The sequence below is a fragment of the Aotus nancymaae genome, unplaced genomic scaffold, assembly GCF_030222135.1.
Source record: "Aotus nancymaae isolate 86718 unplaced genomic scaffold, 86718_ANA_hifiasm-v0.15.2.pri h1tg000046l, whole genome shotgun sequence".
Taxonomy (NCBI): domain Eukaryota; kingdom Metazoa; phylum Chordata; class Mammalia; order Primates; family Aotidae; genus Aotus; species Aotus nancymaae.
In genome coordinates, this window is record NW_026988460.1 from 31,657,835 (window position 1) to 31,678,902 (window position 21,068).

Sequence of the window (21,068 nt, forward strand, 5' to 3'; positions counted from 1 at the left end):
AAAACGCGTTTTAAGAAGTCTTTGTTACTATGATTCTCGAGGATTTCTCACCTGTCTTCTTACCACAAGCCAAAAGATCAAGTTAAGCTCCACTTCTGCTCTCTCACCTACAAAAGCGCACAGTCTATGGCTACACATTCCGCCCCACCCCCAACGCCCCTAGCCCGGGTTTCCTAACTCCCCCAGCCCTATCCTTCACCCTCCAGGCCATCTGGTCCTTCCACCACCAGCAAAGCCCAAAGCAGCTTTCCGCTTCCCCAGCAGCTCCCTAGCGCGACCCTGGGAACGCGCCTCTGCTGAGAGGGCGGGGCGGCTCTCTGACGATCCTGGGAACGCGCCTCCGCTGAGGGGGCGGGGCAGCTCTGTGACGTCACACCCGGCGCGCCCCCAGAGACCTGGTGGCGGGGCCGTGCGGGGGTTGCCAGGAGAAGGCAGAGCTCTACTTGTCCTAACACTAACGGCTGTCGTACCCCGCCGCTGCTGTCCCCCTGGCCGCTGTTGCCCTCCCCGCCTAGCTTCTACTGGTCTCCTTCTGCTACTGGATCTCTCCCCACATCTCTCCCTTGAGGCCAGGCGCCAGGTGTCACCTGAAGCCAGAGAGCCGGTTTGGGAGCGAGCCTGAGGTAGCCACCCCGGAGGGGAAGTGGAAGGAGGGCAGGGCTCTGAGCGGGTTTGAGAGAGGAGTCCTGCCCGACGCCCCTGGATTCTAAGCCTCTCCCTGTTCACAGAGCAGGGGGAAGGAAGGCAAGGAGATCTTTAAGGGAATATGACTGTGGGGGATTATGGCTTTCTGGTCAAATTGTGTTTGTAATTTGTACCCAGAATACTATTATACGGTTTCTTAACCGGAGGACAGTGATTGGGAGACTCAAGAGTCTGGAAACAGAGCCCTTCATGGAGGAGCCACACCTCTGCGTATTCATCAGAAACATGGATACAGAAATAGCTTTGGGGGAACTGTCATGAGGACCAATGGGCATACCTAGCACTTCATAGACTGCTGTCACTCATTCATTTTTACTAGTATCTATTGAACACTGAGTTCCAGACACTGGGCTAGGCATTAAGATGGTGTAGTGAGCAAAAACTGACCCTTCCTGCCGTGGAGTTTGCTGGGGGAGGCACATGTTACTCGAAGAATCACACCAACGATAGGTAAGTGATGCTCTGATAGGGTATGTACAGTGGAACTGACAGGGTGGTCAGGAAAGGCTGAGCAGACCTCCAAAGGAAGAATTAACCTGTTAAGATGGGGAGAATGCATTCCAAACAAGAGCAACCGCATCCCAAACCCAAACAGGGATGTGCAGCTGCCTGGTGCTTGGTTCCAAGTGCTGCTCATAGAAACTGCCTCTGAGATTCTAGCCTGGAACCTTTCATTCATGTAACTGGAGACTTTCATTTATGAAACAGAAGCCCTGTTTAGCCCATACCAATAAAACCAAGTGAGAGGTTCCAGAAACAAGACTATAGTCTATTTTAAGACCTGCATTCTTCAGCACTTGGCAGGTATATGTTGGCCTGTCATTTCACATTGGGAGGCATGTAGTTTCCACTTAAGAGGAAATTTATTGAATTGGAAGAGTTAGGGGTATGGATGAGCTCTGTATAATTGAAGAAGGCCTACTATCCAAGAGATTTAACAATGGAAAAGGACTTTACGAAATTTTAGAATTTAGGAATGTTTAGAATGGATCTTTCTCCCACTTCTTTGAGGTGAACAAGTGGCCCATATTGTCCAAAGGCAGAAAAGCTGGGTTTTGGTGCCTCTTTAACTTAGAGAATCTATGATTCCAATTCTTCGTGATTCAAAAGTGCATGGAACTCCTGAAAGTAAATGGGAACGTGGGAGAATAATTTGACCTGGCCCTCCTTCAGTGTTTTCCATTTCTACAAGGGTGGCACTACCATGCACCCAGTCACCCAAGCTTGAAAACTGATAGTCACTCTAGACTCTTCTGTCCTTCACCGCCTCCTCCTTCTCCTCCACTTTCTTTTTCTTCTCCTCCTCCACCTCCTCTTCTTCCTCCTTCCTCCGTAGTTACCAAATCCTGTAGATCCTGTCTCCTAAATACCTGTCTGTTTTATCTCTCTCTATGACAACTATTTTTCAAGGCAGTGAAGCTCCTGAGAGTTGTCAAAAGTGCTGCCATATTCTCCTAACCTGTCTCCCTGACTGAAGCTTCACCACCTTCTCTTCAGCCCATCCACACAGCTGTCAGTCAACATATGTTTCAGAGTTCAACAAAGAGAAATAAATCATACAGTAATTTTTGAGCATATAGTAATTTTAACAACCTCGATATAAAGAATTGTTAATGATGGGAGTGAAGTAATGAAGGATTGGTTAATATGTCGGAAGAGATCTAAAATATACAGGAATCACAGATATAAGGAGCAATCTCTCCCCCTAAGAAGATCACCCAAGGAGGAAACCTTTCCCAGAGCTTGGTGCAGAGGATATGGCCACAGCTGACTGGGGAGCAGAGAAATTGCTGAGGTGCCAAGCAGGCAAAATTTACTCTCTGAAACACCACAGAAGCCACTCACACAACCGTGACTCACTGGTAGCACTCTGCTACAGAGCTTCCCAAGAGGTGCTGGCAGCACTGCTAGCGACGGGGCACCGTTGGCCACTGTGTACTACAGCAGTTGGGCGCTCAGGAGATGATCACATACTGCATGAACCAGATGCTGGAAAAGCTGTGTGCTACAGAATCCCAGCACGGGAGAAACTACAAGTTCCTGGATCCTAGCAAGAAGAACATACCTAAATTCCCAAGAGAAACCTCTTCCTCCTCCAGTCCTTCCAGTGTCCTGTACTAACAAAGCTTATCATTGTGGTGGCTGGCAAGGGAAAAATGTTAAAGAATCTAGTTCAATTTTTGCAGAGGAGGCAATACAAGGTGAATTTGGAGCTGAGAGGCAAAAATTGATAACTGGCACCTCAAGCTAACACTGATTGTGTGACTCTTGTGCTTATATTTTCTAGTGGCTCCCCATTGCCTTCCAGAAAAAGTTCCAAAACCCAAGCCTTGAGCTGTATTTCCAGCCTTAGGCCCAACCACTCCTGCTTTGCCCACTTTAGAACTCCGTAATTACAGTTCCCTGAACTCGTCACATTTCTGACAACCACACATCTTTGCCTAAGCCCTTCTAGCTACGTGGAATTCTCTCCTTACTCTCATAAGCAAGCATATGCTTATTGAATACCTACCTTGTACCTGGCACTCTTCTGGATGCTTGAATACAGCAATGAACAAACCAGGTTTTTCCAGGTCTCAGTTCGGATATCACCACTCTTTGAAAAGTATTTTCTGACCTCCTACCTCCAGATGTTAGATACCTCATCCAAGAGTTTTTCTTCTGTTCTATAACTAGTGTAGGCTTCTTGACACTTATGCCTTATTTGAATTACTGATTTTCCTGTCACTCTCTTCCACTAGACTGTGAGCTCCATGAAGCAGAGTGTGTGACTTATTTATTTAGGTATCCTAGTATTCAGCCCAATTCCAATAAAACACATAGGTTTTGTTGGATTAATGATTTCCTAAGGATAACATGGTTAGTCAAAAATAGACCCCAGGACAAAATCCTGGCCTCCAGCCTCACATTCAAGAGTGCTTCTTCACTATAGCTTCATCTGCCCTCTGTATGTTATGCCATAACTAGCTATGAAAGATAGCAGCCCTGTGTTTTGTTTTGGAAAAGGTCAGTGCAATGTTGAATAGCATCAGGAATGGTAGGGGAAACTCAAGAGAAACATAGCCCTAATCTTATATTGGAAACTATGGTGGATTCACCCCTCAGAGCCCTTGTTTCTATGTTTTGAATCTCTGAATCATGGGCATGCTATAATGAAATCAGAAGTAGGAAGGACAACCAGCCTGACCAACATGATGAAAACTCATACTAAAAATACAAAAACTAGCCAGGTGTGTCAGCATGCACCTGTAGTCCCAGATACTCAGGAGGCTGAGGCAGAATTGCTTGAACCCAGGAGGTGGAGGTTGCAGTGAGCCAAGATCATGCCATTGCATTCCAGCCTGGGCGACAGAGCAAAACTCCATTTAAAAAAAAAAAAAAAAAAAAAAAAAGTAGGAAGGACAAGTAAAAGATGAAAATGGTGTAGGGTATTATGACACTTAATAAAGACTTTCATACACTTATATAAGACAGGGCTAAGGTGACCCCCAAGTGTGTACACCACATCTCCAAATCAGGGAATCATGTTGTGCAACTTTATGGGACATAGTTTACATGCCAGTCTGTAAATAAGCCATTTGTCCCTAGAATTGTGGACGACGAGGTGAACATGGGGGAAATCTTTGAAATATGAGCATGGCTAAGTTAAGTCAAAAGAGGTACCTATTCATTTGTTAAATAATAAACATGTAGAACTCATGCTTTCAAGAGGTAATACTAGCATGATACATAAGCAAGGTTATATGACCAAGGGTTAACATTGTTATTATTGTCATGGAAGGTTCTTTAATTAGGATTGGGGCATCTTTTCATTTACATGAGATTATCTCAGACTCCAGGAGAGAAATTAAACAATTGTACAACAACTAAAAGATCCTGTCAAAATACATGGACACAGAAAATAGTGCAGCCACTGTGGAAAACAGTATGGCAGTTCCTCAAAAACTTAAAATACAATTACCATATGATCCACTTCTGGGTGTATATATACCCAACACGATTTAAAGCAAGGACTTGAACACATTTGTACACCTATGTTCATAGCAGCATTATTCACAATAGCCAAAAGGTAGAAACGATACCAGGCGCAGTGGCTCACGCCTGTAATCCCAGCACTTTGGGAGGCTGAGGCAGGTGGATCACAAGGTCAAGAGATCGAGACCATCCTGGTCAACATGGTGAAACTCCGTCTCTACTAAAAATACAAAAAATTAGCTGGGCATGATGGTCATGCCTGTAATCCCAGCTACTCAGGAGGCTGAGGCAGGAGAATTGCCTGAACCCAGGAGGCGGAGGTTGTGGTGAGCCGAGATCGTGCCATTGCATTCCAGCCTGGGTAACTAGAGTGAAACTCCGTCTCCAAAAAAAAAGGTAGAAACTATCCAAATGTCCATTGACCTATGAATGGATAAAATGTGGTACATCTAACAAAATATTATTTAGCTTAAGAACAAAGAAATTCTCAGCTCAGGACCAGGGGTGCAATAGATAACGCATCTGATGATGGATCAGAAGAAAAAGGAAATTCTGACACACGCTATCACATGAATGAAACTTGAAGACATTGTGCTAAGTGAAATAAACCACACACAAAAGGACAAATACTGTATGCCATATGATTCTATATGATAGAGTAGTCAAATTCATGGAGCTAGAAGAATCGTGGTTGCCAGCAGCTGCAGGGAAGGAGAATAGGGAGTTAGTATTTATTGGGCCAGAATTTCAGCTGGTAAAGATGAAGAAGGTCTGGAGATGGATGGTGGTTGTAAGGTCTGTTCTCACCGAGGATAAAACGAAGAAACTGAGGCCAGCACGAAAATAATCCAATGCTAAAGAATTTATTCAGGCTCCCGGGTGAGGTTCTGCGGTCCAACAGGAGGGGCCGGAGAAGTCACACGGACTCCTCTCAGACGTGGAGTTTTATACGCGTGAGGGAGCTGGATTGGTTGTGGGAGAGCAGGACTGCTATTGGGTAAGTTACAAGCCTTTACCTAGGACTTGGCTTGTTGTTGGTTGGAATTACTCAGCTGCTATTGGTTGTTAAGACTCGGCTGCTATTGGTTGTTAAGACTTGGCTGCTACTGGTTGTTAAGACTCGGCTGCTATTGGTTAGCAAGAGGCTAGGGTTACAGCACCTTGTTTGCGTACTGGGCTCTTTTAAGGGAAGGTCAGGCTGTGCGAGCATGGGAGAAGGGAACAAGCCTGAGCATGTCTGAGCTTGCCTGAGCTCATCTGGGCTTGTCCGAGCTTTTGAAAAAAAGGGGGTGGGTGTGCGTCCGTGCTCCCGGCGAGGCAACCGGCCTTACAGTGGTCATGGTTGCACAACAATGTGAATGTACTTAATGCCACTAAACTATACATTTAAAACAGTTAAAATGGTAAATGTTATGTATTTCTAACACAGTCAAAGAATATATATTTACATATGTGCAAACAATATGAGCAAATGAAGCACTGCTCTTTGACAGATAAAATGGGTTGAAAAGTCATCAGAAACAAAAGAGTAACTTTTTAAATTATGAAATATTTCATACCTACAAAATTAGATAAATGATGTTAAGCATATGTATAAAAATAATAAAACAAACATCTAGACAGCAACCATCCAGCTTAAAACATAGAACATTACTACTAGTCCTGAGACCCTTGTATCTCCCTAATGACATCCCTCTCCCTCCTCCACCAGGGGTAACCACCATTCTGAATTTGTATTTATCATTCCTTACTCTTTTTCATAGTATTATATATATGTCACCATAAACAATATATTGCTTTTCCACCTACATGGTGAGACTCCTCCACAGGGATGTCTGTGGCATTACTCACTGAGAACTGTTGCTATTGTCTTAACAATTAAAGCTTTCATCATGATGTAGTGACTCTCTTTATTCCTAATTGTGCATTTTGCCTTGAAGTATCTTTTGCCTGGTATTAGTATGTCAACTTAACTTTTTTTGGTTATTATTTACTTATTTATACCCTTTTTACCTTGAGTCTTTCTGTGTCTTTGTTTTTTCAGGCGTACCTATACCTGTATTTAAACTGGCACATTTAAGCCCGTTTATTTTTGTTGTGATTACTGATATGTATGCACTATTTTCTACCGTGTTATTTGTCCACTTTTCCTATTTCTCTGCTCCTTTCTTGCCTTCTTTTTGATTAAAGTTTTTTGTTTGTGTTTTTAAAAAATTCATTTTTTCCTCTACAGATTTAGTGGTTATATTACTGTTATAACTTTTCTAGTACTTTGGAAAGTCTAAAATTAATCATTATGTTATCCTCCTTTTCCTCCAAATAAAAGAAAATGGCTCAGACAGAGGAGTACAGATGCATCCCGCCGGAGCTGCCAGAAATGCTGAAGAAGTTTGTCCAAGCCGCCATCCTGGCGCAGCCGCAGGACCTCCTCCAGTTTGGGGTCGAGTAGGTGCTCCTTTCTCGCCTTCACACCCCTTAGAGGACTGGCCAGGAGAAAGGGTCCTGGACAACCGCGGAGGTTGTCATGGCTGCAGCCTGCGGTTGGGACTAACTGGCATAATCTTTGTGGGTTTTAGGTCTTGCATTGCTTTGATGCTTTAAAATCCACACATAGGTACTACATCTAACTGGGTGAGGATGGGATGCCTCCTCTAAGCGAGCCAGATTGAGCAGTAGGACGCCAGGTCAATAGGCCGTGTCCTGGGGCAAGCAGCAAGAGTTATATGACCGCTTCACACCAGCGTATGCACACCCACCTCCTTCCTGCTCTCCTTTTCCCAGTCCCAGTGGAAAGGCCTGGAATCTCCAAAGCTTAATCTGCCTTTCTTCATTCTCCTCTCACCACTGGATGGCAGCAGTGAAGCCTGGGAAGGGAAGCGACAGCGCTAGGTGGATTGGGTGGGACCAGTCCAGCTAGTTCACCCTTTTAAGGAGATGTTTCTTCCCCTGCTGTTATACTTGGACCCAACCAAAGATGCTTTGAATTTTGTCTTCGAGGAAATTATTGTTATTTAGTGTTTCTCTGAACTGATTTGTTCTGCCAACATCAAGATGTTCGCACAATACACGTTGCATTCTGGAGAAAGGCCAAGCAGAGTTTTGAGGTCCTCAGGCATGGCTGAAAACTGTGTGCCTGAAACATGGGTGCCTTCTTTCAGGAGAGACCTCCAAAGGTTGCTTAGTAGATGGAGCTTACACAACAGTTGCTACAGGCCTGGCTTGAAGCAGCTTTGCACAGAAAGCCTCTCAGCTGTGAAACTGCTTTTTAGACAAACTTGCTTGCTTGAAACTGGGGAACAAGGACTTGAGATAGTAGCCGGAAGATCACTAAATCTTGCAGACCATTTTCAGGCTGTTTTTACTGTTTGATGATTCCCTGCTTAGCAGGGTTTCAGTGGGAAAGGCAGAGTAAGGGAGGCTGAGAGAAAGTCAGTGAGTTGGGGAAGGGAAGATGCCCTCAGCCTGAGGTTGTGAGTGGGTGCACTGCGCAGATGGTAGGGAGAAAGTGTGGACACCTTTGAGAAGACACAAAATGTCACCTTAGAGGGGCCTTTCGGAGTCTCTGAGCCAGTGCTGTCGTGTTCCTGGGATGGATTAGGATGCAGCTTTGCAACTGGAAGGAAAATAAGCCAGTGGTGCTCATAAAAAGAAATATAACTGGGGGTTGCTTTGCCTAGTAATGAGCCCTGTTTAGTTTTCCTTTCTAAATTTTATATATTGCCTCTAAGATTGAACTTTAGCATCAGAAGACTAATTTATTTTGGCATAGTCAGATAGATAGACTTTATCTTATCTATTAGATAAGATAAAGTCCATTTCAAATCCATTTCATTGTTCTTGTGCTGCTGTTTTATAGTAAACAAAATGACATTGCTTAGTATTGTCCCTGACATTGATGTAAGAAGGCATTCCACTATTGTAGCCTGCTTGCCCGCATATTGTATCATGTGCTATACATGTTTTAGACATCTATGAAAACTTTATTTGTAGTTTAACCACAATGAAAAAGGAGAGCATGACCTAAGAGCCCCTCCATTCTATCCAGACATGAAAAGCACCTCTCAGATGGTTTTATGTGACTTACTTAAAACCTGTAGCATTTTAGAGAATAAAACTCTACAAAGTATTTCCAAGACAAAATATGTATTTAATTCATTGCAAGTAAGAATTTCCCTACATATGTGTTGTCAACGAAGAAACCTCCGATCAACCATCGGCAGGACAGTTACTTACTTGTCCTCTGGTGGGCATGTGTTACAACACAAAACATATGTGATTCACGGATCGTCAATAACCAGGCTTTTGATGGAGACAGACCCTGCCATACAGCACTGGTGACCCATGTCAACGGCTCATGTCCGTTCCCTGCTGCAGGCAGCCTCTTTTCATCTTATATCAATGCTGAAACAGAACTCTGTACTTGTTCCACATGGCCCCAAAACAAAGTCCACTCCACAAAATATTGAGGAGCAGGCAGATTTGACTGAAAATTTTAAGGGAAGATAAACAGTTTTCTTTCACAGGCCCCACGTAACTTAAGATCGTCTCAAACCTTCTTTGGCTTGTCTTCTCTCCTGAGCCTCGCACAGTGCCCTGCCAACCCTGTCTCCCTTCCCTCTTGAAGCCCCGAGTCTCACCATCTCCAGCCAGAAACCCTTCCTGATTCACCCCTAGGACACTTCCATCTCTTCCCTTTCCCTCCTTTTTTGTTTCTTCAGAGATGGAGGTCTCACTCTGTTACCCATGCTTGAGTGTAGTGGCACAATTACAGTTCGCTGCAGCCTCAAACTGCTGGGTTCAAGTGGTCCTCCACCCTCAGCCTCCAAAGTCACCGGATTACAGGCCCTCGCCACCATTCCTGTGCTGTCTTCCCCTTTCTTATGTACGTTACTTTAGTTCTCTTTCAACTTCTCTTCCCAAGATTACATATACATATGTAATATATTATCTATCTGTATGTACTAAACACTCAGATAGATATGCTCCAGGAATTGCATATCCAAACTTTTGGTTCTTCCTCATCCTTAGAGAAGAACAAAGCTTTGTATTCTCAAAGAATTCTCTATGCCCTAAGTGGAAAGTAACATATTCAGGCTTTTCCCAGATGTAAATGAACTGAACACACTGACACACAGAAGCCACTTAACAAAAGTTCCCTTCTCTACGTCCTTCCCTCAGAAAAAGTCGGAAGGATTGCTAGAACAGCCAGAGGCCACTGGTGTACAGGATGCACCTCCTACTCTCTTGACTCTTTTTCTTGTAGTTATTTTGAGGCCCTGTGCCGTGGAGAGAGTTCTCCGGTGAGAGAGCAGTCTGAGCAAGTCGATTTGTGTAACTGGGCAGAATTAACACCTGAGCTGTTAAAGACCCTGCATTCTCAGGTAAGGGCCTTGCTGCAGCATTGAGGGGAATGTAGGGACAGTGTTGAGGCTGGGTGGGTACAGACGAAAGCCCACTGTTCTTCTGACAGTCAGCTGACCACTTAGAACCACCCTAAAATACACTAAACCATGGACTGACAGTAAATCTTCCCTTAGGGAAATGGGAATACTTTTGAAATAGGTTGTAGGCTGAGTCATTGGTGGGGTCATCCCAGATTTCCTTGAAGGTGATAGAATGCACAGGAACTCAATGCAAAGCTAATCCCATCTCTCCAGAAAAGTGTAGGTCTTCAGTCACTCGGCAGTGTCTCCCTTCCTGATCAAGACCAAAATATAATGCCAGTCACAATTTGGGGAAGGGCATATTTTAGCTCCCTAGCGATCCCAGGTCCAGACATAGCTTTTAGCTTTTAGGGGGAGGCTGCGAGCCTCTTCACAGCCACATCATCCTAGGAGCTGCCTGGTGAATGGATGCATGAGGAGGGTCCGGCTTGAGAAAGTTTGTGGTTTGGCCAATTCCCAGGAAATATGATTGAGCATCACCATACCCTGCTTTATGATCCAGGACAGAGAGGTTTTGGGTGATTTAGGACTAGCTTGGCTAACTGCCTTGGTCCCAGAAGCTTAGCATTTCACTAGAATCAGAGGGTCAGGAAAGCTGTTGGAGCACTTCATCAGGGCATCTGTGCCCTTGTTGCATTGGTGGCCAGCAACAACTCACCCTCCCTCCCTTTATCCACCAAGTACCTTGTGCAGTGAACATGACAGAGCTTTAAAGTACCTGGGATCGAGCAATATTAGGCATCCAGACCAGATTCCCGCGGGTCAGCCACATACCCCATATCATTCCTGGGAAAGCACGAGGGATGCACTTGAGGTCTAGAGCTAAGAACTCAGCGCAATAGGGAAGAAAGAGACCTATGTCTTGTTCTGGTTTTACCATTAATTAGTGGTCTCAGGTAAGCACTCTACCTCTTGGTTTTGTTTTCAGACTGTTCTATCTGTCATATAAGGAATAAAACAATTTAGGAATATAATAGCAGATAAAAGCATCACAAGAAATTAAAATATATAAATATATATCTTTTGCATAATTCTAACACCTAAGGTTTAAAAATTAATAAATTATATTTCAGCACTGGGATTTGCAAAGATAACTGCCACACAGAGCCATCTTGTACCTTCCTAACACCCCCTTCCCGCCCCTTGCCATGTGCTGGAGATGTGGACCTGGCCTGGGGGCAGAGTGTTTCCCAGGGTCTTGCCTCAACTTCTCCCACATCCTCTGTGTTGTGTCTGTCCCCTGCCCTGCAGGTTGCCAGCAGACTGATCATCCGTGCAGATGAGCTGGCCGAGATGTGGAAGGCGCTGAATCTTCCAACAGATCTGTTTAATAGTGTGATGAACGTGGGTCGCTTCACGGAGGAGATCGAGTGGCTGAAGTTTTTAGCCCTCGCTTCCAGTGCTCTGGGAGTTGTAAGTTAGCTTGACTGTTTTTTGTTCCTGAAGGGGAAAACTCCCTCTGGGCCTGGAAGGGCAGTGCATCTGTACACACGGTCTACTCTCCAGAGCTGATGATAAACATGCCTCTTCTCATCTTGTCCTTCTCCTCTCTAAATCAAGGTCATGTCTGTGTTTGTCAGGCAGAAGCAGGGGTTAAGAGGAGGAGAGAGAGAGGAAAACACTATCATCAGGCTCTGGGGAGAACTGACTACAGTGTAACTTTTGGATTATTTATGAATATTGCCCTCAGATGTCTTTTTTCTTTGTTTTATCTTTTTTTTTTTATACTTTTTGCCCTCAGATGTATTTTAACTCTACTCCCTCCATTCATATTCCCAGAGACAACCAAGAGCCAGTTGTAGAAAAAGACTTCCAGACACCTAGAATATGTATCAATAGACTCTTTTTAAAAGGGTACAATCTTATAGAAAGCTACTGTGTAATAAACAGAATTGGATGCAAAACTCAGACATAAGGAAGCAAAAACAGGAGAGATAAGGCTATTTCTGAATTTAGTCATGACATCTCCATGGATGCAGGATGTTCATACAGATTCACGCCTTTTCCAAATTTGACTTGTTTGATATTGGAAAAGCCATTTTACTGTTTTGAAGCAAAATATGCTGAAATCAGTTTATATGTATAGATATTTAAAGCTTGGGTATCTTAAATGTGGACTTACATTGTTAGACATTGTTAAAATAACAAAATGAATCAAAAACATGTTTTTTTAAAAGAATCCCTGAGATACATACAAGTTTAAAAATTATTGAGAAAATAATTATCTCTGCCAAAACCAAATGGTATGAAAAGGTAGTTCGAATCATTCAGCATTTCTAAACATCATCTTGTTCTTCTCAAATATGCTTGGAATGCATATTTGACAGTTTGTTTCTGAGAAAATTTAGCAGAAATCTTGTAGCCCAACTTTTCCTATAGATTCCCCTACAGCCTTCATCATAATCATTTCTTTAGAGAGGAATAAACAAGAGGACATTTGTGGCTCTTTTTTTCTTCATTGTCCTTTATAGCATTTATATACTGAATAAATCAGTATCCTCCAAGGAGGAAAGTAAAGTAAGCAGCAGAGGCCTATGAGTTTTCAATGAGGACTGGGGAAAATCACAAACGGGAAGATAAGAAAGTGGATTTATTATATTAAATTTTCATAGGGTTACAGATTTCTTCACACCACATTTGGAGACGTTTTGGGGGAAATGTACCTTGAACGTTTTATCTATAGTTAATTCTGATCTTCTTGGTCTACCCTACCCACAAAGAGTCAAATAAGAAAATAAATAAATTCAGTCCAGTCCTGAAACTTTAATGCAGTAACTGAAACAGCCTAAAGGTAAATTTCCGGTGTCTCAGGTTTTTCTTCACCGTGCTGTCTTCTCCAAGATGGCAGTTGAATGTAGACAGAGAGAGGTTACTCTAGGACCACAGAGCAGTCAAGTGAAGGGTTTCCCACATCCTCAGTCTTCTCTGGCATCTCTGGTCTCCATGGTAATGCCCATCTGTCTGGTCACTGGCTGCTTGCAGCTTAAGTTTTTGGTCTCATCTCTCCCAGATTGGTGAAAACCTGACAATGCCTCCCACAACGGGCTAATTTCAGTTCTCACTGGTGTCCAGGGCCTCCTTGAGTCTCTGCCAGGCTCACCTATCTGCTCCCTGGCTCTGGTGGTTTACTTCACAGCCCTCACCAGTTTGTGATGTGTCTGAATCCTTCCCTTATCATCATACCTCACAGTAACAAAGAGTGACTTTGGAAAGTCAATATCTAACCCTCCCTCTGCTTAGCCCACTGTGTAGATGCTAGGTTTCCTCTGATGTACCTGTCTCCCAAACTGGAGAGGGGAAACCATGAGGTGAATTGTATCTTTTTACTTCTCTTCTAAAACAGGGAGGTGGGATTAAATGTTCCCTGAGGTTCTTCTACCTCTGACATTCTGTGATTCTATCCTCAATTCTCTGCTTCCTCTGAGATATCCTCAGGCCTACCTCTGAATAACAGTGAGCTCTTCCAATTCCAAGAGGCCTTGAGATATCTGAGTTCGCTCCTCATCATCTCCATGTCAAAGAACCCCTAGAAGTGGCCGGGCACAGTGGCTCATGCCTGTAATCCCAGTACTTTGGGAGGTCGAGGGGGGTTGATCACCTGTCAGGAATTCGAGACCAGCCTGACCAACATGGAGAAACTCCATCTCTACTGAAAATACAAAAAATTGACCAGGCGTGGTAGTGCATGCCTGTAATCCCAGGTACTCGGGAGGTTGAGGCAGGAGAATCACTTGAACCTGGGAGGTAGAGGTTGCAGTAAGTCGAGATCATGCCATTATACTCCCACCTGGGCAACAAGAGCGAAAATCCATCCAAAAAAAGAAAAAAAAAGAACCCCTAGAAGTAAAGTCAGCCTGGAAGTTAAGTCTGTAAATAAAGGGTGCCCTATGAAACCAGTAATCATTATATTCATTTGCATCACATTGGACTGTTTCTGGGATCTTAAATGTGGGGCTGGTCAGTGGTATTGCCTGAATGTTTGTGTCCCCCCAAAATTCGTATGTTGAAATCTCAACTTCCAAGGTGATAGCCTTAAAAGTAGGGCCTCTGGGAGTTGATTAGGTCATGAGGGTGGAGCCCTCATGAATGTCATTAGTGCCTCTATAACAGTTGCCCCCTCCACCAAGTGAGGACACATAGAAGGCATCATTTATGAGGAATAGGCCCTCACCATACAGCAAATCTGCTGGCACCTTGGTTTTGGAGTTCCCAGACCCCAAAACTGTGAGCAATAAATTTCTGTTGTTTATACATCACCCAGTCTAAGATACTTTGTTATAGCTGAGACTATGTCAGGGGACACCATCTGGTCGAGACCTTGCCTCCTAGTCAATTCATATATCCTTAGAGGCAAGCCCAGAATTTCTCTTTCCTTTGCCAATTCAACAGCAAGACAGGATCTCTGTGCCATCTAGAAAAGCCAGTTTGTTCCTTATAGAAGAGTCTAGTGGAAAGAATTTTTACTCCGATAGGTAATAGGCACATTTACTCTTCTTTAGCTCTCTGGGTCTAATAAACATTATTCAGAATTTGATGGCATGCAGACCTGTATTCCTATTCCCTTCAGCACTCCTTCCTCTGGACTGGTCTTTGCCACCTCCTATTCCACTGAACTGATTAAAAAGGAAGAAATCACATATGTAGCAAATAATCATGTTCACTGGAAGGAATGACATATTTTGTTAGCAAATGATTCACATTTCAAGGCTTTCACCTCTGACTTTGAAAATGAAGCTCACAAGATGCTTAAAGACTACCTCTGTGAAGTGGATCCCAAAAAAATATTGTGCAGGAGAATGAAGATCTGTTTACTTTAGATTTATGTCAGTTTACCAAATAGCTCCAGTCTGAAGAGTTATTTATCCACTCATCCATTTATTAAATCTTAAAATTATTTAAAAATCTTATGAGAGCAATAGAATTTGAAGGTTTGTTGTTTGAATAATCAATAAAAGATTATGTTTAGCGTTGAGAAAGCACCTATGTTAGTTTGTTAGGGCTGCCATGACTTGGTGGCTTAAACAACAGAAATTTGCTGTCTTACAGTGCTGGAGGGCAGAAGTTCTGAGAACAAGTTGTCAGCAGGATCGCTTTCTTCGGAGGCATTTCTCCTTGGCTTAAAAATGGCCAGCTTCTTGAACTGTGTCCCTCTGTGCCTACTTGTCTGGTGGCTCTCTCTTCATGTCCTAACTCCTCTTCTTATGAAGATACTCTACTGACTTCATTTTAACTTATCTTTTTAAAGGTCATATGTTCAAATACAATCACATTCTCAGATTCTGGGGTTAAGGTTTCAACATATGAATTTTAGGGTGAACAATTTAGCCCATACCAGAACCCCATGGGACAGGGCAACAGAACAAAGCATTAGGGATGCAGAATTTTTTTTTTTTTAACAGAAACGGAGAGGGTGAGCTGGGTGGAAATTATGAAGTTCAGAGTGTGCTTCCAAATCTACATCAAACTATTCTCCCGCTGATCTCATCTCACATGCATGACTTACCAGCCTCCCAGACAGTCTCATGTATACTAGTTAGCCCCATGCCTCCCCTCCCACCCATTCCGAATTAAGTGGAAATGCTTGGAAGATGCAGTGTTTCACAACGCTTTCCATGAGAGGAGTCCCAGGGTCAAGAGAGAGGAAAGGAAGGTGGCCTGCTGCAAACTCCCAATTTTTTTGACATCATGTGGTTTATTGAATAATCTATTTATAAAATAATGCTTATTAAATGTAAATCAACAAAATTTAAATATTAACTCATTTAAAATTAATAATTATTACAAATTATTACACACCACAGTTACAGAAGCACCATCTAGGCAATCATTCTATTCTGGGAGTGGATGAGAGGAGAACAGCAAAGATCAACTGCTAAGGCAGGACAAGTCTCCTCTAGGAATAATGTGGGAAGATACAGCAGCTGCTTTTTCATTCACCCAGTCACACCTGAGTCACCACTCAGGGCTGCTCTTTCACTGATCCCTGGAAGTGTGTCAGGATGATCTGTATATCTTCAGTTTCAGTAAACCACCAAGATCTATATGCTGACCTTCATTTCACAACTCTTTCACTTGTAAAATTTATTCCAAGGGTGGGTTTATTTAAAGATATGAGATTCATTCTGAGCATGACCTTTTAATGTTCAAATTTCATTGTAAGGAGGGTTCGCTTCTGTAGTAACCCTTCTATTAAAGTTCCTGGCACTCATTGTCTACCAGTATTTCCCCAGCAATAAAAGGGTTAGTATTATGTAATATAAAATAAAGCACTGGGTGATTTTATTTAGATAGACCCGTATGTTTTAGAAGAATGTTTATCTTGATGTTAAAGACCATTTTTCCAGTATCTTCCTGGGACTCTATCTTCCTGGGGAAATTACCCTACTCTTTCTGACCTTCTTCTCCTCTACTGTGGCATTGCCACAGTATCTTGTTGGAGTATATAGGCTAGTCTATTTATCTCAGCCCATTAGAGATAAGATTGGAGGGTAATAATAAGAAATAATTCTAATTATATAGAATGCAAATCAACTTCTTTCCTTTAGTGAGGTTATTCACACTAAAGTAACAAATATCTTAAAGTACTTAGGAATTTATAAATTTAATTCCTTGAGTAGTCTTCCAACAAAGAAAAGAGAGAAAAAAATAAAGATACCCAATACTTAGTATTTTTTAGAATGAATTAGTGACATTTGAATGTAAAAATTTCAAGCTTTCTAGAATCTTAACTTGTTCCCACCTGATTTTATAAGAGCAGTATTTTTGTTTTCTTTCTTGTATCTAAACAGATCTCAGGACTATTGCCTGGAAGAGTAACTTTCTCCTCATTTTATCTTTTATAGACCATTGCCAGAACACTCAAGATAGTGTGTGAGGTCTTATCATGTGACCATGATGGTGGGCCACCCCGGATACCTTTCAGCACGTTCCAGTTTCTCTACACGTATATTGCCGAAGTGGATGGTGAGATCTCTGCATCACACGTCCGCAGGATGCTAAGCTACATTGAGCAGGAAGTGTAAGTTAACTTTTACTAACTGGAGGTGAAAGAATACCAGGAAAGCAAATCTAGCGAGCCAAGATAGAGTGAGATTATTATATTATACTGCTCTGGGAACAGAAGAGTATTGTGAGGGACATGAAATATAGATCTGAAAGAAAAGGGGAAAGGGAAGGAGAAGAGGAAAGAAAAGAATTATATAGGACAATAATTCTTTGAGTGCTACTGAGACTAGTAGTAGTGACAGCAGCAGCACCCGATAATATGTTAGAAATGCAGAATCACAGGCTACACGCTGGACCTATGGAATCATAAACTCTAGGGGTGTGGCCTAGGAATCTGTGTCTTTATAGGCCTCCCTAGTAACTGACTCGTGCTTTGCTATGACCAGTGGAACAGAAGTGGAGGAGGAGGAGAAAGAGGAGGAGGAGCAGCAGCAGGCAGTCAAGGGTTAAGAGAAAAAGAGGCCGGGCATGGTGGCTCACACCTGTAATCCTAGGATGGGTGGATGGCTTGAGTTCAGGAGTTCAAGACCAGCCTAAGCAATATGGTAAAAATACAAAAATTAGCTGGGTGTGGTGGTGTGTGCCTGTACCATTTAATTGGGAGGATGGCTTGAGCCCAGGAGGTGGAGGTTGCTGTGAGCCAAGATTGCACCACTTACTCCAGCCTGGATGACAGAGCCAGAGCCTGACTCAGAAAAAACAAAGTTAAGAGAAAAAAGATCAACAGCAGAATTTGAAATGAGAGAATTGTTTGTATATTGTCTTTCTTAAGATTAACTGTCAATGAACTAACTGCAGATAAACATTTTTCCAAACAGAATTGGTCCTGATGGTATCATCACAGTGAATGACTTTACCCAAAACCCTAGGGTTCAGCTGTAGTAAAAGCACAATTTTGGAAATTTTAAAGGAAGATGCAGAGATGATTGTACTTCAGAATGACTGAAACCTATATACCCTCCAAAATCAATTTTCTTATACAACTGGTACACACAAATAAACAATTAAACAAACATATGAAATCAGAAATGTGTGGAATTAACATGTGAAATTGTTGGAACAAAACACCTTCATTACCAGGAGATTAGTATTCCTCCCACGTGGACACTGAGTAAAAGGGGCTGACAAAGCATGGATAGAAAATGCATCTCCAATTAAAGCCAGACAGTCAGATTTTAAAAGGTAGAATGTTAACCAGACACAGTGTGTTGTTCTGTGATTGTTAGGCATCATTTAGATGAGTGTCTTTTATGTGGCCAATTGAAGTTTTTACCAGTTTATTTCTCCATTTGTCGGTACTGTGCTAGTCATTCATTCATCTTCTCACTCATTAATATTTATCGAGGTTAGCTATGTGCCAGGAATAGGCTTGCCAGAAAAAATACAGGACACCCAGTTTAACTTGAATTTCAGACAAACAACAAATATGTTTTGTTTTGCTTTTTGCTAAACATGGCAACATTCCAGGAACTATGCAGGCTTCTGAGCACATACAAATAAATAATATCTGAATTCTGCCTTCAGGGAGCTCGCAGTCTAATGCTAACATAAGACATGAACATAAATCACTTTCATGCAAATGGCTTTGAGAAGAACTAACAGTATTCCAGAAAGTGTCAGTGTCAATGGACTTTTCTGAAACCATATACAGATGTCATGGAACCCACTGGAGAAAATCCCCTACATGAGCCTAAGGCCTTCTGACAATGTCTTAAAGATTTTCCTTTCTCAAAGGAAACAGATGAGGTTAACAGGCTGTGATTATGGTTCTTAATGTCAGATGTGCCAAAGTGGCTGGGTCAGTTCCTTCTATTTGTAATAATGTCCCCTCTTAAAAGTCGCTTTTGCTCAAAAATCATGTTATGTTATATGCATATATCTCTCTACATCAATTGAGGAGAAATTTGTCTATTAGTGTCTAAAGGTAAGAGGAGATTGTGATTGGATGTTACTATGGTCCTTGATTTCTGACTAGAGTGAAACAACAAGGGAGTGAAACAAACTCTTCCCCCACAGCACTGGGCTGCACCTGCAGGGGATGGGCAACAACTAATCCTACTGGCTGTCTACCTTCCTAGGCAAAGCGGCCCATAATTTCTATCTGCTCTGGAACCTGACGCTGTTTGAGAAGGCTGAAGCACTACAGGTGAAACCTGGCACTATAATTAATAAGGATTAGAGAATGAGTGAAATCCTTTAACCTGCCTCAGATTCTTGGTGTCTCTCAGTTTCTCTTTCACCGTGGCCAAAGAACTGACATATGGTCTTGTCTGCAAATAGGGAATGAAGGGGGACAGAAGAGACAGTCCAATTTGAAAGAACTTAAAATAACAAATTAGGATCATAAATGTAACAAAAGCAAAAGAGTCCTTTGTACATTTGGGAAAACAGGTTGAAATCAGAAACTAAGTTCTGGTAGCCTTGAACACAATCACTAAAAAGTGAGGCTAATAAAATTCCAACAAAGTGTATACTGGACACAGACATGAAGTTATTCGTGCTGTAGCTATCTGTGCTTACCAAGACTAAGCACAATTGGCAATACCATTGTTGCAATGCCAATTGCTCTTCTTTTAAGCCACCACTTTGGTGTGCACCATCTTCTTCCTCTCCTACCACGGCAATGCTTGCTCCAAGCTGTTGATATTGCTATGCCACAGCTTCTCACCAGGGACACAGTATTTACAGCACATCTGCCAAATCAATCTGCAGTCATGCCAAGGATGGAAAACAGCTTTGTGCTTTGCCCTCTGAGTTATGCTGTATTAACCATATTACAAACACTATATTAATGATAATAGCCAACATTTATTAAGCACTTACTATGTATAAGGCACTGGGTACAGTGCTTTATACACATTCTCAAATTGTTCCTTACAATATGACCTTATGAAGTCATTGTCTCCATTATGAAGTCAGTATCATCTCTAAGAAACAATCTTAATTAAGTTGTTCAATGTCACTGGTGAGAAAGAATTTGAATCCACATCTATCTGACTCCAAACCTATGATGCCTTGTATATATCCTCAGTGCCTGTCTAAGTATGGATTCCTCCTACCCTCCCACCCCTCTCCTGAAACAATCCCTGGGGCAGAGATTTACATGCAAACAGTTTATTTAGAAGGTGATCTCAGGAACAGCGGAACACGGATAGGAAGAGTAAGATATTATAGTGATAGGAAGAAAGCCAATAAATGGTGTGTTATCCACCCAGTTACCCCTGTACCCCAATACTGCTGAGGAACTCTGGGAGGCAGCATAGAACACATCTCAGAGTTATCCCAATCAAAGGGGTGAGGAAGCTCATCATCGATCACTGGAGAATCCCCACCTGTCATTGACCGAGGGCATCTTCCAGGGGCATTAATGTTCTGCCTTTCCAGCTTGCCTCAGCTTGCTCCTTTTGCTCCAGAAAAAAAGGCTCTCAGGCAGGAAGTCATAGATGGTGACAATAAGAAGCCATCCTCATCTGCTACACTGCCTTACAGATATTTTAATAAAACAAAATTTTAACATTTTAATCACTGTTAATGTTTCTCTTTGGGTCAGGCACAAGTCTTCAGGGCAATATGTGATTGTGATTGTGCTGTATTAAAATCCATACCTGAGGGGGGTAGTTCCAAGATGGCCGGTTAGACGCAGCTGAGGATTGCAGCTCCGAGTGAAAGTGCAGAGGGTGAATGGACGCCGCATTTCCAGACGGATTTTTATTGCCCACAGACCAGGAGATTCCCAGGTGGAGGAGCCCCACGGGTCGCCAGGGCGGCTGTTTTGGCTGGCGCGGCTGTTTTGCCTGCGCCCCGGTGCAGCAGCTCCCAGTGTGGAGTAAACGGGACTGTGTTCCCACTTAGCCAGCAAGGGGAGCTGAAAAAGGGAGCCAGGCCAGGAGATTCCCGGGCAAAAAAAGTGCCACAAATCTCAGAGCTGCGGTTTCAGCT

The 21,068-nt window shown here is 42.7% G+C and overlaps 1 protein-coding gene across 1 annotated transcript; it reads left to right on the forward strand.

The window, feature by feature from the left end:
• The first annotated feature begins 760 nt into the window (after positions 1-760).
• On the forward strand, positions 761-18,241 carry LOC105731911 (ropporin-1B-like). The gene is made up of 6 exons (XM_012473857.2): positions 761-1,155; positions 7,007-7,125; positions 9,944-10,061; positions 11,376-11,537; positions 16,967-17,142; positions 17,948-18,241. The coding sequence occupies exons 2-6, from the start codon at positions 7,010-7,012 to the stop codon at positions 18,009-18,011; spliced, it is 636 nt and encodes a 211-aa protein (XP_012329280.2). The 5' UTR covers positions 761-1,155; positions 7,007-7,009; the 3' UTR covers positions 18,012-18,241.
• Positions 18,242-21,068: the final 2,827 nt, after the last annotated feature.